The sequence below is a fragment of the Hyperolius riggenbachi genome, chromosome 6 (assembly GCF_040937935.1).
Source record: "Hyperolius riggenbachi isolate aHypRig1 chromosome 6, aHypRig1.pri, whole genome shotgun sequence".
NCBI lineage: Eukaryota > Metazoa > Chordata > Amphibia > Anura > Hyperoliidae > Hyperolius > Hyperolius riggenbachi.
Window position 1 is genome coordinate 257,582,947 of NC_090651.1, and position 17,796 is coordinate 257,600,742.

Genomic DNA, 17,796 nt, shown 5'->3' on the forward strand with positions numbered 1-17,796 from the left:
CGCGGCGGCATCTCCGCAATTCCTTACACAAAGATAAATAAACACTCCTTCAAGCCTATGAGCATTTCTGTACATGCTTTTCTCGCTGCTCTTTTCATAACTAGGTTTATACAGGTGGCAGCCATTACTTCTGAGCTTAGTAGGAGGTTTTAGATTATGGGTGTGTTTATCATCAGCTACCCTCCCTCACAGAGTCATCGTCTATGTGAAATCTCACACAAGCTAAGATCACCTCCCCGTGACATCATCAGTAGCATCTTGTGTTTTGTTTTTGTTTTTTTATCTCCTCCACCAGTCTGCCGGATTCTGTCCTGGCAATATGGAAGGGAGGGGTTTCTCTAGTAAATGTAAAATATTTTATATTTGTCATCATGCAGCTGAAAAAAAGGCTGCTATTTATTATTATGATTTAGAAAATAGATTTTATTTCTGAAATCTTATATTTTTTAATTTGGGTCCACTTTAACAGAGGTGGCAAAATAATGTATAATTGTGTTTCCAGCTGAGGAACCAGCAGACTCATTTTATTGTGAATTATAATGGCTACAGGTATAGAGGCATTGGTACCAGATGTAACTGTTAAATGCAACCTCTATTACTTTATGCAAGGTTTCATCTATTGTTATAAACTTACAAACTGAAAATGAGTAACTGGTTTGAGTGATTTGCATTAAATCTATATGTTACAGTTGAATGTCTAATGGTGCATACATACCTTACAACTGATGTCGCCCATCCGGGATTGGGACCCAATAACCTTGTGTGACATCACTGGGCCGGCCTGTACAGACGCGCGTCAGCTGTGTAGCTGACAGCGCACTCTGTTGCTATGGGTGGGTGGAGGGATGATGGAATGACGCATGCATGACATCACGCTGTCATGCATGACATCACGCTGTGGGCGGGGGAGCGGTGTTTTCAAAGAAGTTGGCCACGGCAGGGCCAAGTTGATCCACTGGGCAGATCACTTGCTGAGAGGCCGTACCTTCAGGGGCATCTGTACACACGCCTGACTATTGGCTAAGGCGGTCATTATCGGCTGCCTTGTCCGACTTTAATCAGGCATGTGTACGAGGCTTAAAGAGGATCTGGGGCAGTACTGTGCTGTGCTGCCAACTCTGTCCTCGTGTTGGGATAGCCTATGCAACTTAAATAAAATGGATTCTTTATTTGAAAGGGCAACTGAAGTGAGAGGGATATGGAGACTGCCATATTTATTTCCTTTTAAACAATACAAGTTGCCTGGAAGCCCTGCTGATCTATTTGGCTGCATTTGTGTCCAAATCACACCAGAAACAAGCATCCAGCTAATCTTGTCAGATCTGCATGCTTGTTCAGGGTCTATGGCAAAAAGTATTAGAGGCAGAGGATCAGCAGGATAGTCAGGCAACTGGTATTGCTTAAAAGGAAAGAAATATGGCAGCCTCCAGATATGTCTCACTTCAGTTGTCCTTTAAGCAATACTGAAGCAATGTTGAAAAAAAAGTGCTCACCTATGTAGAAGGAAGTCTCTGGGTCCCATAGAGCCTTCCTGTTATTCCCTCCTTGCCCTCAGTCCACCATTGTCCACCACCCCCATTGAACTTCTGATGAAATATGCCTTTGGGAGTAATTGTGAAGGCTTTGGTACTGTACTCTCATCCCTGAGTACCTCCAAAGATGAACAGGTCCATACTATGCACGCACCTGTCCAGGCTCATGCATATGCTGTACGGGTGCCCCCATCTTATCAATACAGACAGCAATTAATTGAGGGCATGGAGAAAGGAAGGCAGTAGTATGGGATCCAGAGCCTTCCCTCTCCATAGGTGAGTATCTTATAACTTTTTTTAGGATGTAAGGGGTGAGTCTTTCCTGTTCACGTTTTCAGAATTACTTGTATAAAACACAATGGGCTTGATTCATTAAGCTGCGCTGCTAAAGCAACACAGCTTAATGTGAGGGAGCGCTCGTTAAAAAGAAGGGGCGGCTGCTATGCACGGCTTGCGTAGCTGCGCATGTTACTATGTTAGGAGCGTGCCTTGCTTAGTTACACCCGTTGCTTACATAGCAATGCACGTAACTAAATGCGGGTGGTCCTGTGAAGTATTGCGACCGCAAGGCTTCACTAGCGGCCGCTACTATTTTAATTAACATAGTTACTATGTAGAGTAACTATGTTAATTAACATAATAGCGATGTTAATTAACATAGTAGTGGCAGCTAGTGAAGTATCGCAGTCGCAATACTTCACAGGAATGAATCAAGCCCAATGGCCCATAGGCAATTATCTCTTTCTCCTGAGTTTTCTCCTAGGAGATCTAGGCGATAATGTTTCATCTTCTTTTTAAAATAACTTTTCAGCACTTTGCAATCGAAAAAGTACCAAAAAGTAGGTGAAAAAGTACCAGCACAATTACTTTCACTATTTTCTTGCTTGCTGATGGTTTAAAAGGTATTTTATTGACAAGTTGTGAAAATATCACCTAGGAGAAAACACGTGACAAAAAGTGTATTGCATGCCGGCTCATATTTCTCAACGGTAAAAGATTGTTTATGGTGCCAGTGAGCCAGAGCGAGCTTACAGATCAGGTGCTATAACAGACACTAGTGAAGTCAAACAACTAGCATGATAGGCAAATAACTGGCCTTATAAAAGGGACTAGAGAAGGCAGCTTCTATATTCCTCTCCCCATATTGCCTTTAGGAGCATTGCTGACCCCGCTCCTTGGGTATATCAGCTCAGTACTATAGAGTACATGCAGTAAACGTATCACAGTCTTTTTTTTTCTTCACTACAAGCAGGAAAAGACAAAGAAATCCGGTGGTTAGTTGATTTATGGAGATCTGAAAATCCTGTATCATTTATCTGACATTCTAGACACAGAAGGCCACATGTGTTCCGGGAGCCACACAGGGCAAAGCTGACAGAGTATCCATCACCCAGCAGGGACCATCTGACCCCCATCCATTCCAGAGTCACACACACATACAGATCACATCCATTCTCTCGCTACACACACAATTCACTTGACATTCTATTGCCCTTGATAACTCTTGTACCTAATGCAACATTTGCGTTTGAAATCCCCAAAGCTTCAATTAGCAGTATTTCCATATTTCATTGTGTATCGTCATTTCTGGCTGAAGTCTGTACAGCATGCATAAATACAGGAAGTGTAAAGTCCATCCATCAGTACTATAAAATGTATCATCTTAGCAGGGAAATCATCATAATCAGAGCAGTGCTCAGAAGTAAAGGCAATGCTGCAGAGTTCTCTGTTTTGTTATAACTATGTTTCCTTACAAAATGAGGCTTTATCTGCCTGAATTTCAAATTGTAAACAGAAGTCACATGATCTATGCCCAACTGTTGATCAGCATTAATGTCCTTCCTTCGTGATCAGAGCCTTAGAGCGTCTGCTAATGTCTACACCATACAGCATTAGGACATAGCTGGGCATATCCTAACATTTGTGTAGCAGCCTCTCACTTGACTGGGATCATTTTTGCTGTATTTTGCCACAGTAGAGAGAGCTGCATGCTAGATCCTGGCTGCTCCCTCCTCCCTTTGCTGTGTGTAATGCTTCTGCAATCAGAGCTGCCTTATAAAACAGACATGACCCACACCAAAGCAGCACACAGTGATTACACTTTGACCAATACAGTGGTAGTGTTAGTGTCCATCCCTTTGTGAGTCTCCAGTAGACTAGCCTGTAGTCAGAGAGGAGGAGTTATTTCACTTGTACATGAAAGATCCATAAGCGTAGCTCCCAACTGTCCCTTTTTGGAAACCAAATCCCTCTGTCCCTCTTTATCACTCATATGTCCCCCTTTTTCAGGACTGGTGTACAGATCCATGTAAACATATGTATGTTTCTACTGAAAAATGTGTTTAATTGGCTCCAAACTTTATTTCCACCCTTTAAATTGATATATTTATTCATTTCAAATGTTAATATGAAGGCAAAGTAGTGATGATAGAAAGGACCAGTGTGGTTTAAAGTCTAAAATTACATCTTTTGCTCGTACATTTTTAGTGGTATGCATGGCTAGGAGTGTGGTGGGGGCGTGGTTAGATGTGTGTCGGGGTTGTGTCTTAAAATGAACTTCCAGACTAAAAATCTACTCAGCAGCACTGAAAAGGCTTGGGGTTTCTTTAACTGTTTCACAGCATCAGAACTGTTTTTCTTACCCAAGCCTCATTTTTAGCTGCACAGAAGCTAAGCTCTGCCCCATCAAAGAAATCTGCCGGGGCATTTTTCCCCTGATGCTGTGCAAAGCATGATGGGATTTCTGATGATCTTCTTCCTCTGCTGTTTTGGCGCTAATTTGTTATTTACATTTTGAATTTGACATTTGAAGCCTAGCGCGTGCAGCTGGGAGGGATGATCAGGACACAGGACATTTGGAACTGTGTCTCCTGCTCCCTGTCACCTCCTTTCAACCAAAAAGATGGCTGCCCCCACAGTATGTTTGTATAGGCTGAAGTTACCCTTTAACCTCTCTGGCGGTATGATTATTTATGGATTTTAGGGTCTAAAAGTGGTGCAGTCTTTTGCACACTTTTAGACCCTAAAACTGGGGGGGGAAATCATGCTGCTATAGAGCCTGCAGCAGCCCCTGCACTTACCTCCCTGGGATCCAGCACTGCAGTTCTCCCTCCATCCTCTGATTGGTGCTGTAATCCTGTGGTGAGATCACCAGCTGTCGTCATGATAACAGATGGCGATCTCACCAGAGGGATCCAGAGCCTCTGAGGACAAGAAGGTGAATGGCTGCCGGCGTCTGCATCCCAGGGTAGGTGAGTTAAAATGCTTGCTGTGTGCTATACTCTGCACAAGCATCTAGGTGGCTACTCCGAGTCATGCTCGGGTTTACCTCTAATGGCTTCTTTCTTTTCCACCCCGAGCCTGACTCTGGGTTACTACTGGAGAGGTTAAAGCATCTCTTTTTCTCTTCTCAAAAAGTTGGGAGGTATACATAAAAAATAAATGATACGCTTCTTTTATTTATGGTGAAGCTAATGATACATCAGATGAGTTGATGTAAGAGAATATGTAAAAGTCTCATAAACTATTTAAAAAACATTCATCATTTGTCACATGATCCTTGATTGCTGCTTCCTGAATGGCATTTTTCTGCATTCTCAGTAGGCAGCCACTCACAACAGAGACTGCTTTGCTCTGACGTAGGCAGGAAGTATAGGCAGGTGCACATTATCAGGTCATGTTTCATGCATTTTATGAAAAGTGTGCATGCATGTCTTCAAAAACACAGATTCCGTTGATGCAGGGGTATTACACCTTTCCACACGAAGGTTATTTAAAGAGACACTGAAGCGAAAAAAAATTATGATATTATGATTTGTATGTGAAGTACAGCTAAGAAATAAAACATTAAGATCAGATACATCAGTCTAATTGTTTCCAGTACAGGAAGAGTTGAGAAACTCCAGTTGTTATCTCTATGCAAACAAGCCATTAAGCTCTCCGACTAAGTTAGTCCTGGAGAGGGCTGTTATCTGACTTTTATTATCTCAACTGTTCCTGGACTATTTACTTTTCCTCTGCCAGAGGAGAGGTCATTACTTCACAGACTGCTCTGAAAGACTCATGTTGAATGCTGAGTGTTGTGTAATCTGCACATATTATAGAATAATGCAATGTTAGAAAAAACACTATATACCTGAAAATAAAAGTATGAGATTATTTTCTTTGCTGCTAATCTTCTAGTAATTATCACACAACCAATTCATTATATCATATATATTTTTTCGCTTCAGTGTCTCTTTAAAACAGTTGCCAGGAGTTCTGTTTGAAATATGTGTTGTTGTTCTGCCATCTCTGCATAATAGAACATATTTTGAATTCCTCAAAGGCATATTAATCTTTATCTTCCCTACATCCTATTTATTACCGAATCGCTTCATTCTATTGACATTCAAAGATGTGTCTGTCCATCTGTAAAATGATTCTCTGTAGTCCCAATATTTAGATCCAGCACAGTAAAGTTTCGTAAAGCTTAAATCTGTTTTTAAATAGAATAAGCCTGAATTAACATTTCCCACTGTGGATCACTATTTAAAGTGGTAGTGTACATATATTTAAAGCAAACCTAAAGTAGCTAAATTAAATATGCCCCAAGAACTCAAAAAAAACAAAAGAAAAAGAAGCAATCTGAAACATGCTTCTATCTCCATAAGCAATAGCATTCTGCAGGAGGCCACTGGAGAAATATCGGAGTCCTGCCCCTCCAGAAGCAGCTCCCTTCCCACATTACCCGTAAAAGATTGGTAAAAAGAAGTTTTACAGCTGCACACTGCAGTTGATGCCATTGTTTTGGTTAAAATCTATACTATATATTTATTGCATTAACTAACATACACAACTCTCTGCCTTCGATAATATCTCAAGAGTTAACCCAGTAGAAGTTTCAATAGAGTTACCTTGTTTGTGATAAGTGCACTGCTTTTGACCTCAGTTGCCAGAACTCATTGTGCTGGAAATTCTTGGAATGCTTTGATCTCTCTCTCTGCTAGCGGAAAATATGGAAACTGAAAGCAGAAGTCCTCTGTTATTGTCTCCCACTGCCCTCTAGTGACAACTGGCCATACATGCACATTACAGCAATACCAATTCCAAGCAGGGAAATGTAACAAATAACAAATAAAGAAAATGTACTCAAATAAGTTTGCCCGAAGCACTTCTAAAGAAATCGTCTTCTACAGGGTTAAATCCAGCTTATCGATAACAAAAATAACCCATACTGTATAGCCTTTATATTCTGCCATGTTCCCTTCCATTACAGTGCCCCATGTTATAATGCTCCTCTATTAAAGTGCCCCTTTATCATGTTCTTCATTATAGTATAGCTCTTTTAGCTATAGTTCTATTCTTTATAGCCTCTCCTACATTTTAAAATCCCCAGTTATATTGCCCTCCTTTGTAGTGCCCTTTTGGTTATATACTTTCCCTAATAGCTCCTTTCACCATAGTGCTTCCCCTCCTTGTAGCTCCACTAAAGTAACCCCCTATAGATCCTTCTTCCATAATGCCGGACTGTGGTAGTGTCTTTGGCTTTAGTGCTCCCCCTAATAGTGCTCTCTATAGTCAATATTACCCCCATTATAGTCTCATCCCTTCCAGTGCTGCAGAATTCATTCATGGCCACCTGCAGTTTCTAGTGGGAACAAAGCTTTGTAGTGCATGTCAATATTTTGTGAATATTTTAAGACAGAACTTTAAATTAGCAATGAAAATATATTTTGTTAAAGATCAGTTTAAAACTACAAAACTATAAATGTGATAATGATACATTTTTGCAGTCATTTTTTTCATCAAATTTAGAGAATTATTAACTGAGAAAATATTGTTACAAATCCATCATAAAAATATGATCAGTAATTTTGCACATTTCATTGATAACTTTTGATTCTTTGACTTATTTTAATTAATAATTAATAATTGATTGTATGGAAGAATAACACTAAATTATATCCATATGTGAGCACTGTAAGAATAACCAGCCCACATGTAGGCCTGTTTATGACAGGTTCTCTTTAAGCAGTCCACTACCTCTGCTGCTGTAATTGTATTGAATGCTTTGGGTGTCATCAGACCATTCTCCCATGTCAGTAAAGCTGAGTCCGGGGCAGCAGAGACTGGAAGACATACTACAAGGGACATCACAGGGCTGTATAAGCAGTAGAGCAGTCTGCTACATTGCCATACAGCCATATCAAAGTGAATAGATCTTCTGTAATCACGACTTCCTCAGTCAGTCAAGTACAAACCCCATGATCAAATGAGCATGGCTCACATTCCCCCATCTTCATCTGTCTGATGTATATTTCATATCCCAGTACAGCATTTACTAACCTGCCTGTGTTACTTGATCTCAGGTCTGTGGCTCTGATGGAGTGACCTATGGAGACTGGTGTCAGCTGAAAACCATTGCCTGCAGACAGGGCCGCACCATCACTGTAAAGCACACTGGACCTTGCCAAGGTACTGGAGACTGAATTACAAAGATAATCCTTGTATAGCCACTTAGAATAACCAGATGCATTGAAAGCTTTATCCATCATATTACTTTCTCTGTTTATTTCCTGTTTATTCCATTTTACTTTCCTTCTGTATGTGGTTTACTGAATCGTAGATATGTGCAGAGAAGCAAGAGGTCAAATTATAGTTTAAAGAGCAAGTTTTTTGTGCGTATTTATCAGAAATTGTACTATTGAGTGTATTGTCACTTTTTCTACAAAAATGTACACTTATCAAATCATCACTACAGATTTCAACCAACAGCCTAATTACACGGACATACCTCTGATTATTTTGTTTCCCAGGTCTCTCTTTATGTGCTCCAAAGTAAGTCATTGGGAAAGCTGCCTTACATTGTGTCAGCTGTTACTGCGATGGGAGTGATTACTCCCAATTACTGCATGCACTTGTAAAAATGTCGGTCAGGGTGGCCATACATTAGGCGATTTTGCGGGCAATTCAACCTTCCGATTAGATCGTTTTATCGAATTGGAGGCTAAACCAGTGCTGAAACATGTCCACCCCATCAATATTTCAATCCATTCGGTCCAAAATCGGTCTAGGCAGTGTTTATCAAACCTGTCCTTATGACTTCTCGACGGGGCATGTTTTGCAGGCAGCCTCACCTATGCACAGGTGAGGTAATTAGTGGCTCAGCTACAAAATCCACCTAGCTGAGACACTAATTACCCCACCTGTGAATAGGTGAGGTTGCCTGCAAAACATGCACTGTTTAGGAGTCACGAGGACAGGTTTGAGAAACACTGGTCTGAGGGATCAACCGGACATGCTGGAAAATCTCGGTTGCAAGCGCTCGATCAGGAGGTGGTAATGGTGTTCAATATTGCAACGACCGACAGATCCCCAGCCAGTGTCCCCCCAGTGTAAAAGTGTCCCTCATGCCTGTGTGCAGTGTAAAAGGCTCACCAGTCTGCCGCTATGCCACTGTGGCGACAGAGAGGTGAGGTTTTACAGAGCACAGGCACTGAAGGAAACATTTTCATGGGGTGGGGAGCAGGCTGAAATCTATCAGAAATTGGTCTGTGGTGTATAGGCAGGCAACAGCTCCCACTCTGCTCAGATTCGATGAAAGAGATCTGGGGCAATAAATGTTAAGCTGGCCACTAACGGTCCAATTTCTAGTGAAAAATCGTTCGAGCGATCAGAAATTCTGATCGGATGAAAAATCGTTCACTGCACCATCAACTAACCAATCATTGCTTCCTTTCTATCATGACCACCAAGAAAATCCAAATTTTCATTCGACGAAAATTCATTCGGGCGACATTTTTTTCACTCGTTCATAATCGATTGTGTCCATCAATGGAGATTATTTACAACCAATCCGATCAGAATTTCTGATCGCTCGAACGATTTTTCGCTAGAAATTCGACCGTTAGTGGCCAGCTTTAGTATTTCCTTGTACAGGTGATGAACAACAAGATGCTGCATTTTCTGACTTGATGCAACATTGTTGCAATTCCCATCCAACTTGGACCTATACTAATAAGATATTGCTGGTTTCAGTGTGCGTGAAAAAGACAAAATTTGCATCAAATTAGAACAAAATCTCATTGATCTTCTCTTGTGCAGACCATTGAAACAATGATACAGTTAAAGAGAGGAGAATTCTGGGTACCTTTAATATCAAGCCATACACTGTTGCCATGGTTTTCAGTAAATTTCCAGCTGTAGGTTGAAAGAAATTGTTCTATTTGTGTACATTACAATATTTTCATCAGATGCAATCTTTCGATGCAATTTTTACAATCGGAGTAATCAGAATCTATTGTTCCCATACATGGGTCGATTATGGCATTTTCTCTCTTCTAATTCGATCATAAAATCCAACATTTGGAATGATTACATTTTCTGTTCCAATCGACCACAGAATCGTTTTATAATGATTTTTGCCACACACTGCGCAGTTTTCTGTGCAATTTGATTGTAAAAACAGTTTTGAATGTTCGCATCGAATGAAAAAATCGCACCTTCATTGTGCACCTTTAGCACTGAATTAAAGTAAACATCAAGCTATTCCAGTTGCTGCAGTTCCTTTTAATTATAATCTGCTTTGATAGATAACATAAATCTATTTTTTTCTGACCGTAAAAAGGCAAAGGCTTTTGTGGCTTATACACTTACATCTTCCATTACTTGAAATAGTGATGTAAGATTATTTCAGGTGTTTATTTTTTAATTTGCACAGGTGCCCCTAATGTCCACCAATAGCTTATTAGACATGCTGAAAATTCTTGCTTTATCATTATTGTTCTGTACAGTCACAGGAATCGCTTTCTCTCATGTCTAACCCCTCCCCTCCCATAGAGCAGAACACACTGATTGGCAGATTTTTATGGGGAAAGACCATCTATGGGGGAGAGTCTGTGTATTTTCTCCGCACCTTTCGCTCAGTATGTCTGGCTCTCCACATTAATTTCTAGGCATGAGTCAGACATCTGACTAAGGACAGCGTTAGAAAGTTCCGCTGCTTGTAACTTTTTGAAGGACAACATATGAATAGGTATAAATTACCCATGTGATTCCCATTTAAATCCTGGATTAATTACACTTGTCTGAAGTCTCCTTAAAGTGGATTTGAGATAAACTTTTGCATAAGTGTGTTCCTTTCATATAGTTTATAGGGCATTCCTCAAACCAAATACTTTTTTTTGTTTTAATACTCTAATTCTCTGTAAACTAAACAGGCCTCACCCACAGCTTCTCCAGAGTGCCTTGGCACTCTGAACCTTAGTAGCAAGGGCTTATCGAGCTCAGTCTGGGCAGGAGGAGGAGGAGGTTACTAGCCAGAGATTTCAGAGGCAGAGGGGAGGAGGAGAGGGGGTGAAGTTTTCACAGGTTGAGGGCTGGAGATGCAGAGCAGCTTGCCTGTGTGTAATGTGACAAACAGAACATGGCCGCTCTCATTGTATCACAGGAATAAATAATCATAAACTGTTGAAGCTGTTTGCAGCTGGATTTGCTGTGTAAACTTTATCTACCTAGCTATCTAAACTTTAGATAAGATATATAGACAGTTTACTTATTATAGTTAGTTTTTCATCTTGGATCCACTTTAAATGTCTTTAAGTTACAAAATTATTTGGATAGATATTATATGTGTCATATAGATTTATGTATTAAAGTAGGCCAACCCTTTAAAGATAAGGCATGATACCTTTTCATCTTACATACAACTTACAAACTCCCCTTACCTTGCATTTCCTTTATTCCTTCATGCTGTAAGCTCAGGGAGAGGGCCCTTTATTCCACTGTATTATGCTATGGCTATATTTTGCCTTGACATTTCCGCTATTTACCTCCTACTGGACAGACTCTATAACTATGTATTTATCTGGAGTAACCTTGTTCATAGCAGGGAGTTAATTATATGTACATGAATTCCTGTATTTGTAAACCGGCTTGGATGCTTGTGCTATATAAATCTATAATAACAATATACTGTAAATATTAGTGGCTTTTATAGGGAAATTGCCATTTGGTTACAAAAGTGGCATATAGATATGTGCCTCACAAGTCTTGTGTGTAATATGTAATATTATTAACCACTTGATGGCCGTAGTGCTAACACCCCCCCCCCCCCCCCCAACGACCAAGCTCATTTTTTTATGCTGGGCCGTGCAGGCTTTTCAGCCTCCTGCATGGCCCAGCTATGGAGCCCAGCGATCGGACTCACCTCCTTTTTTGTCCCTAAGGGGACATGCCGCCGGAGGGGTCCGATCGCTGTGGCCGTGTTTTTTTTTTTCCCCAAGCCTCTATGAGGCTCTCTCTGCCTCCCTCCCTCCCCTTCCCTCCTCCTTTCTTCCCCTCCGTAATCTTTATGGAACAGGACAGCGAACCCTCCTGTTCCTCCTATCAGCCTGTTTGTCCTATCAGCCTATGAAAGGACGGCCAATCAGAGGCTGGGGGTCGCCGATCTCGTACAGCGCTGACGGGGACCGCATCGCTGTACAGTTGTAAACAAAGGGGATTTCTTTCCCCTTACATTTACAAACAGCCTGCTGCCGCGATTGACTCTGTTCCGTGAAGTGGCAGGGAACGATTGCGCATGTGCGCGGCCATTCCCTGGGAAACTGCAGCCCCAGGACTTGACGCCAATCGGCGTTAGGCGGTCCTGGGGCTGCCGCCGCGGCCACGCCCATCGGCGTTAGACAGTCCCCAAAAGGTTAAAGGACCACTGTTGTGCAAATTTCAAATACATGTAAACATACAATTAAGAAGTACATTTCTCCCAGAATAAAATGAGCTATAAATTACTTTTCTCCTATGTTGCTGCCCCAGTAGGTAGGAGAAATCTGACAGAATGGACAGGTTTTGGACTAGCCCATCTCCTTATTCCCCGTAAACTGGAAGCAATCCCTGGAAGGGGTCTATACAAAGATGTTGGCTGCCCCCCTACCTGTTAGCTCACTATATTGGCAGTTGGACTGAGCAACTGCTAATCACTAAGTGCTTTTTAAATAAAGAAAATCCTGTGAATCCCTCATGAGGAGATGGGCTAGTCCAATACCTGGCAGTCCTGTCAGATTTTGACTACCTACTGTAAGTGACAGTGACATAGGAGAAAAGTAATTTATGGCTCATTTTATTCCGGGAGAAATGTACTTCTTAGTTATATGTGTTTAGATGTATTTTGAACTTTACAATTTTCACGATCATGGTCCTTTAAATATTATTAACATATATTTCTATTGCAATCTGCAGTCAGCTAAGTATTTCCAAATGCGACAGTAAGCTCAAATTGCTAATTGTAACCATCGCAACACTACTGTGTGTAGCCTGTCTGGAGAAATGTTGCCATGAGACTCTCCAGAACTTCATCCTTGCTTGAGTGATTAGCTGCATAGTTTGGGGAGCCTTTGTTACTCACTTTACAACAGGTGACTGGCAACAAACTTTGACATGCGTTTTATGTGCACATAAAAACAAAGTAATCAAGCTGAGATGTTTACCTTTAACCCTTGCTACATATAGAGCTGAAGTGAAGACAGCAGCCCCTTTCTCAACCAAAGTGGAGTTTCCCTTTAATGATTTTTATAAGTAATGCGGATTTGCTTGAACATGGTTAATGAAATGGTACTGCATTGAAGAAGACTGAAACCATTCCAAGAAAGTGATTTGTGATTGTTTTTCCTTTTTAGAAACCATCACTCTGGCCAATCTGCAGACCTTGGCTCCTACTGGAACCCCTGGTCCACCAATTGGACGGTCACTGCCTACACCAGTAGCTCCAAGGTCTCGAGATCCCCAAAAAGTTACTGAAAGTCCCCGACAACGGCAAACAAGTACTGCCAGGCCTGTAACTCAGACCCATCGTGTCCGCACATCAACAGTAAGACCAGGTGTGACGGTGCCAACCATGAAACCGGCTAAAGCACTGACATACGATGAATCAGGAAGCGGCAGCGGGGACGAGGAACAGGAAGCAAGTGGAGACCAGGAATTAAGTGGAACTGAGCCAGCAAGTACGCTTACCCTTTCATAAGCTTGGTGATGCATGAAGAATACATGCTTAGGCCATTTTGAAGCCTTATATTACTAGATAAAATAATATTGTTATGATTGCGTAATCACTTTTATTATGCATGTACTGCAAGTGAATATCACAATGACGACTACGCTAATCTGGTTTGGTTATGGTTTTATATGTCCCCCTTCTCTCCTTTGCATGCAATAGAATGGCATTGTCCTATGGTCAAGCATGAGGAAGTGTTATGATGGGCATACAAGGCTCGATTTTGCTGCTCGTTTCCACACCCGATCGTTTTGTCTGCTCAATTCTGCAGACGATTCTCTTATCTTCCGCTTGTTTTTATTATCTTTTCCCATTGTCCTCCATGCAGAAACAAGCAGCGAAACGATCGGGCCGGAGATCGGACATGTCGGAAATTATCTATGGAGCCATTCCCAGCATTAGACTGACTGCCTAAGCAGGACACATTTGTCTAGTTATGGAATTTCCTTCTTTCAAAAATTGCTTGACCCGCCAGCAGGTGGAGCCCCAAACAATGGAACATCATGCTTGGGCATCAATATTTTGCTCCCATATATTTAACATTGGTGTTACAAAATACCTCTCAAATCTAAGTGCCCTACCATTACTATCCCAAACCTGGTCTGACGCCAACCTCCACTCCTCCCATAAGTTTATCATGATTAATTGTCTTGTAATTCTTACCTTAAACAGATCAGGCCCAAGAGTAAACCTCAACCGTGTAGTATAAACATACAACAGAGATGTTCCCTGTTCACACTGAATGTTTGGATTTCCAGTGCTAGTTACATTACTAATGCCATCATAGTCTTTCCCTGTGACACTAAAGACTTTTCTCATTGTGGTGTTTGTCACAGTTAAAGAGGAACGAAAATTTTAAACACAAATACAAATAAGAAGTACATTTTTTCCAGAGTAAAATGAGCCATACATTACTTTTCTCCTATGTTGCTGCCACTTACAGTAGGTAGTAGAAATCTGACATTACCAACAGGTTTTGGGTTAGTCCATCTTTTCATGGGGGATTCTCAGCATGGCCTTTATACTTTATAAAGACATTCCCTGAAAAAGATTTATACAAAGATGCTGGCCATCCTCCCTACTCGCTGCACACTTTGTTTGGCAGTTGGACGGAGCAACTGCCATTCACTAAGTGCTTCTAAAAATAAAGAAAACACTGAGAACCCCCCATGAAAAGATGAGCTAGTCCAAAATCCGGCGGTAATGACAGATTTCTACTACTTACTGTAAGTGACAGCAACATAGGAGAAAAATGTATGGCTCATTTTACTCTGGAAGAAACGTACTTCTTATTTGTGTATGTTTACATGTAGTTTAAGATTTTCATGGCAGAGGTCTTTTAACTACTTGCCGACTGCTCCACGCCAGTTGGCGTGAGAAGTGCAGCAGCCCCAGGACCGCTCCACGCCCATTGGCGTGAACGGCCTTCTATGGGGCTAGCAGAAGATTGTGCGCAGGCTGCGTGCGCATCTCCTGCTTGGAAGGCAGAGGTCTGCTCCGCCTTCAGTCTCTCAGCGGTGATCGCCGCTCAGAGACTGTTAGATGTCCCTGTGTACAGCGCTGCGATTTGGAGCATGTGACACGGCTGTCCCCTCCATAGGCTAGGGAGTGATTGGCTGTGACAGCCGATCACGCTGATTGGCTGGCGGAGGGAGGGAGCGACCGGGGAAAAAAAAAAAAATAGCCACATTTATTTAAAAAATAATAAAATAAATATTTATTTAAAAAAAAGAAACAACTGTGGAGCGATCAGACCCCACCAACAGAGATCTCTGTTGGTGGGAAGAAAAGGGGGGTGGGGATCACTTGTGTGCTGAGTTGTGCGGCCCTGCAGCTTTGCCTTAAAGCTGCAGTGGCCATTTTAGTAAAAAAAAATAGCCTGGTTACTAAAGGGGTTTAACACCACGGTCCTCAAGTGGTTAAACAGATTTTCATTTCCTGCAAATTGTACCAAAGATGCTTGTGACTGAAACAGGAAGTGAGGCGGATCTCTCCAGCTGAAGCACAGACATCATAAAAACTGCCTTAAAAACCTGAAAAATGCACAATCTATCCTACACTGAATTCAACACATTAATAAAAGTTAATGTTAGAGTTTCAGTTTGAATTAGTTGACTTCTGCTACCTATTGTAATGTCCATGATTTCTCTGCACAGAGGAGACGTTTGATGGAGGGGATGAGCAGCAGGAGGAAGGTGAGGACGTACGGGAATCTGAAGGCACACCTGTCATGGAGAGAGCCAGCTGCTACAACACGCCTCTAGGATGCTGCTCAGATGGAAAAACCTCTGCCATCGACTCTGAAGGAAGCAACTGCCCCAGTAAGTGTTCCCTCCAGCATCTCCCCTCACCCCTCTGCTGTATAATAGTGTATACCAGGGTAAGAAGTGACCATTTAGCAGCAATAGTAAATAGCAGGGAAGATTGCCTTTGTTATAATATCAGAGGATGTGACCCCTTTCACAGATGTTCATTCTGGGTTGGCTCACTGACAAATGTGGAAAATGCATACAGTATAGTTTGGCATCACTAGCTATGTGTGTTCTTGAAATGCCTGGTTGAGAACACCTTTTTTTAACATAAATATACAGTGTCCTTGGTGGGAGCTGGCAGTGTTTCTTCTCTGGAAACTCCTCTGACCAGCTGGCTTTATTTTCATAATGATCTATTAGAGAAGCCAGCTGCTAGCTCATTAGACAAGCCCTTTAAATCCTGTTTTAGAGCTGCCCACTCATATTTAGAAACATGAAAAGTTCAGCATCCAATCAGGTGCGTTTGTTTCAGGCGTGGGTGACGGTCCTCCTGTCCTTTGTCCCAAGTGTAGCTGTGAGGTGACATTACTTTTTCAGGTACATCTCACCATTGTTCTCGATCCAGCGAAATAGCTGCTGATCATATACAGTTGACGTTAAAGAGTCATTACACATACTGCAACCTGTGCAGTCTTCCCACAACCTGAGCCGGATCTTCCTCAAGGCAATTCTAGGCAGTTTCCAAGGGCCTGGAGGGCATTTAGGGGCCTGGGGGATGCTAGCTCCACTAAATCTTAACAAAAAAAAGCCAGGTGGCCTTCAACAGGGGCAAAAACTGCTATCTTCCCCAGGGCACCATTACTTCTTAATCCATCTCTGCCCACAACTATGAACTATGAGCAACTTACCTGAAGTTCACTCTGTTGATATGCACACTTCTTACGCTGGCCATACACTTATAGATTGTCATCCAATGTTTCAAAGTTATCATTCCCTCTCCGATTGGAATTCAGAGAAGAATCAGTTCCTACCGCACACAGCGTTGTGATTTTCAGTAGATTCCAGTAGCGAGGCAGTGCAGCACTGTGGGCCATCCATCCACTACCCCTCCTGTCCCACCCCCCCAAATGAGGGAAATGTTCCTTCTAGTCCAATCAATAAATATAAGGTAAGAATCAGTCAATATTCGATCACAAAAGATTTGTAGCAGATTTGATCTGGATGACCAAATCTGCCAGGAATCATTAAAAACGATAAGTGTATAGCCAACATTTGCTGTCAGTTTAATTGCTGAAAAATTACACAATTAGACAATAGTCAAGTAGCCAACATGAACGGCATTCTAAAGAAAAACCATAATGATTTATAGGCTGTCATATTTTATTCACTTTAAAAATGCCAGTTGCCCAGCTTTAGTGCCTCCTCTGTCTCCAGCTCTTGCAGGGAATAACAACATCAGTCTTAATATTCCTTTCACAACAGCTTTCCTTTGAAGAATAACTTCAATTTTATACAAGCTGCATTGAAATAGAGCCCGCCCTGCCAGACTACATGATAAACCGTACCTCCATTCAGTAAATATCTTTTTTTATTGTTTGGACGATGCACAGCAGGTGTACCTTTAAATGCGGCTTGTGTTGTGTAATATCTAGTATTTGTGACATTGATGCACATTAATGCACAGACACAGTGAAAGTTGATATAAGTGCCACACCAGCCTCAGACGGGCCAGGTATTAAAGAGAATCTGTACTGTCCAATTTGTACAATAAAAAAACATACCAGTCGAGTCACTGTGATCTCCTGGATCCCTCTTTGCCGTTTCCGCCGCTCCCCGCCGGGATCCTGGCTTTTAATCCCCAGTTTTAGGCAGTGTTTACAAACAAAAAATATGGCCGCTAACCAGGATTTGATGTTCATCTATATATATATCAAGTTACAGTATACTACACGTTTTTATTACATAGTGAACTCCAGTCTGGGAT

At 41.7% G+C, this 17,796-nt stretch overlaps 1 protein-coding gene across 9 annotated transcripts in view; it reads left to right on the plus strand.

The window, feature by feature from the left end:
• Positions 1-17,796, plus strand: part of AGRN (agrin) — an 803,356-nt gene that overhangs the window by 666,228 nt on the left and 119,332 nt on the right. For all 9 annotated transcript variants that reach the window (XM_068240729.1, XM_068240733.1, XM_068240730.1 and 6 more), the window contains 3 exons: positions 7,883-7,988; positions 13,187-13,510; positions 15,717-15,881. In XM_068240729.1, the coding sequence (XP_068096830.1) occupies positions 7,883-7,988; positions 13,187-13,510; positions 15,717-15,881 (595 nt within the window). The remainder of the gene's footprint in view (positions 1-7,882; positions 7,989-13,186; positions 13,511-15,716; positions 15,882-17,796) is intronic.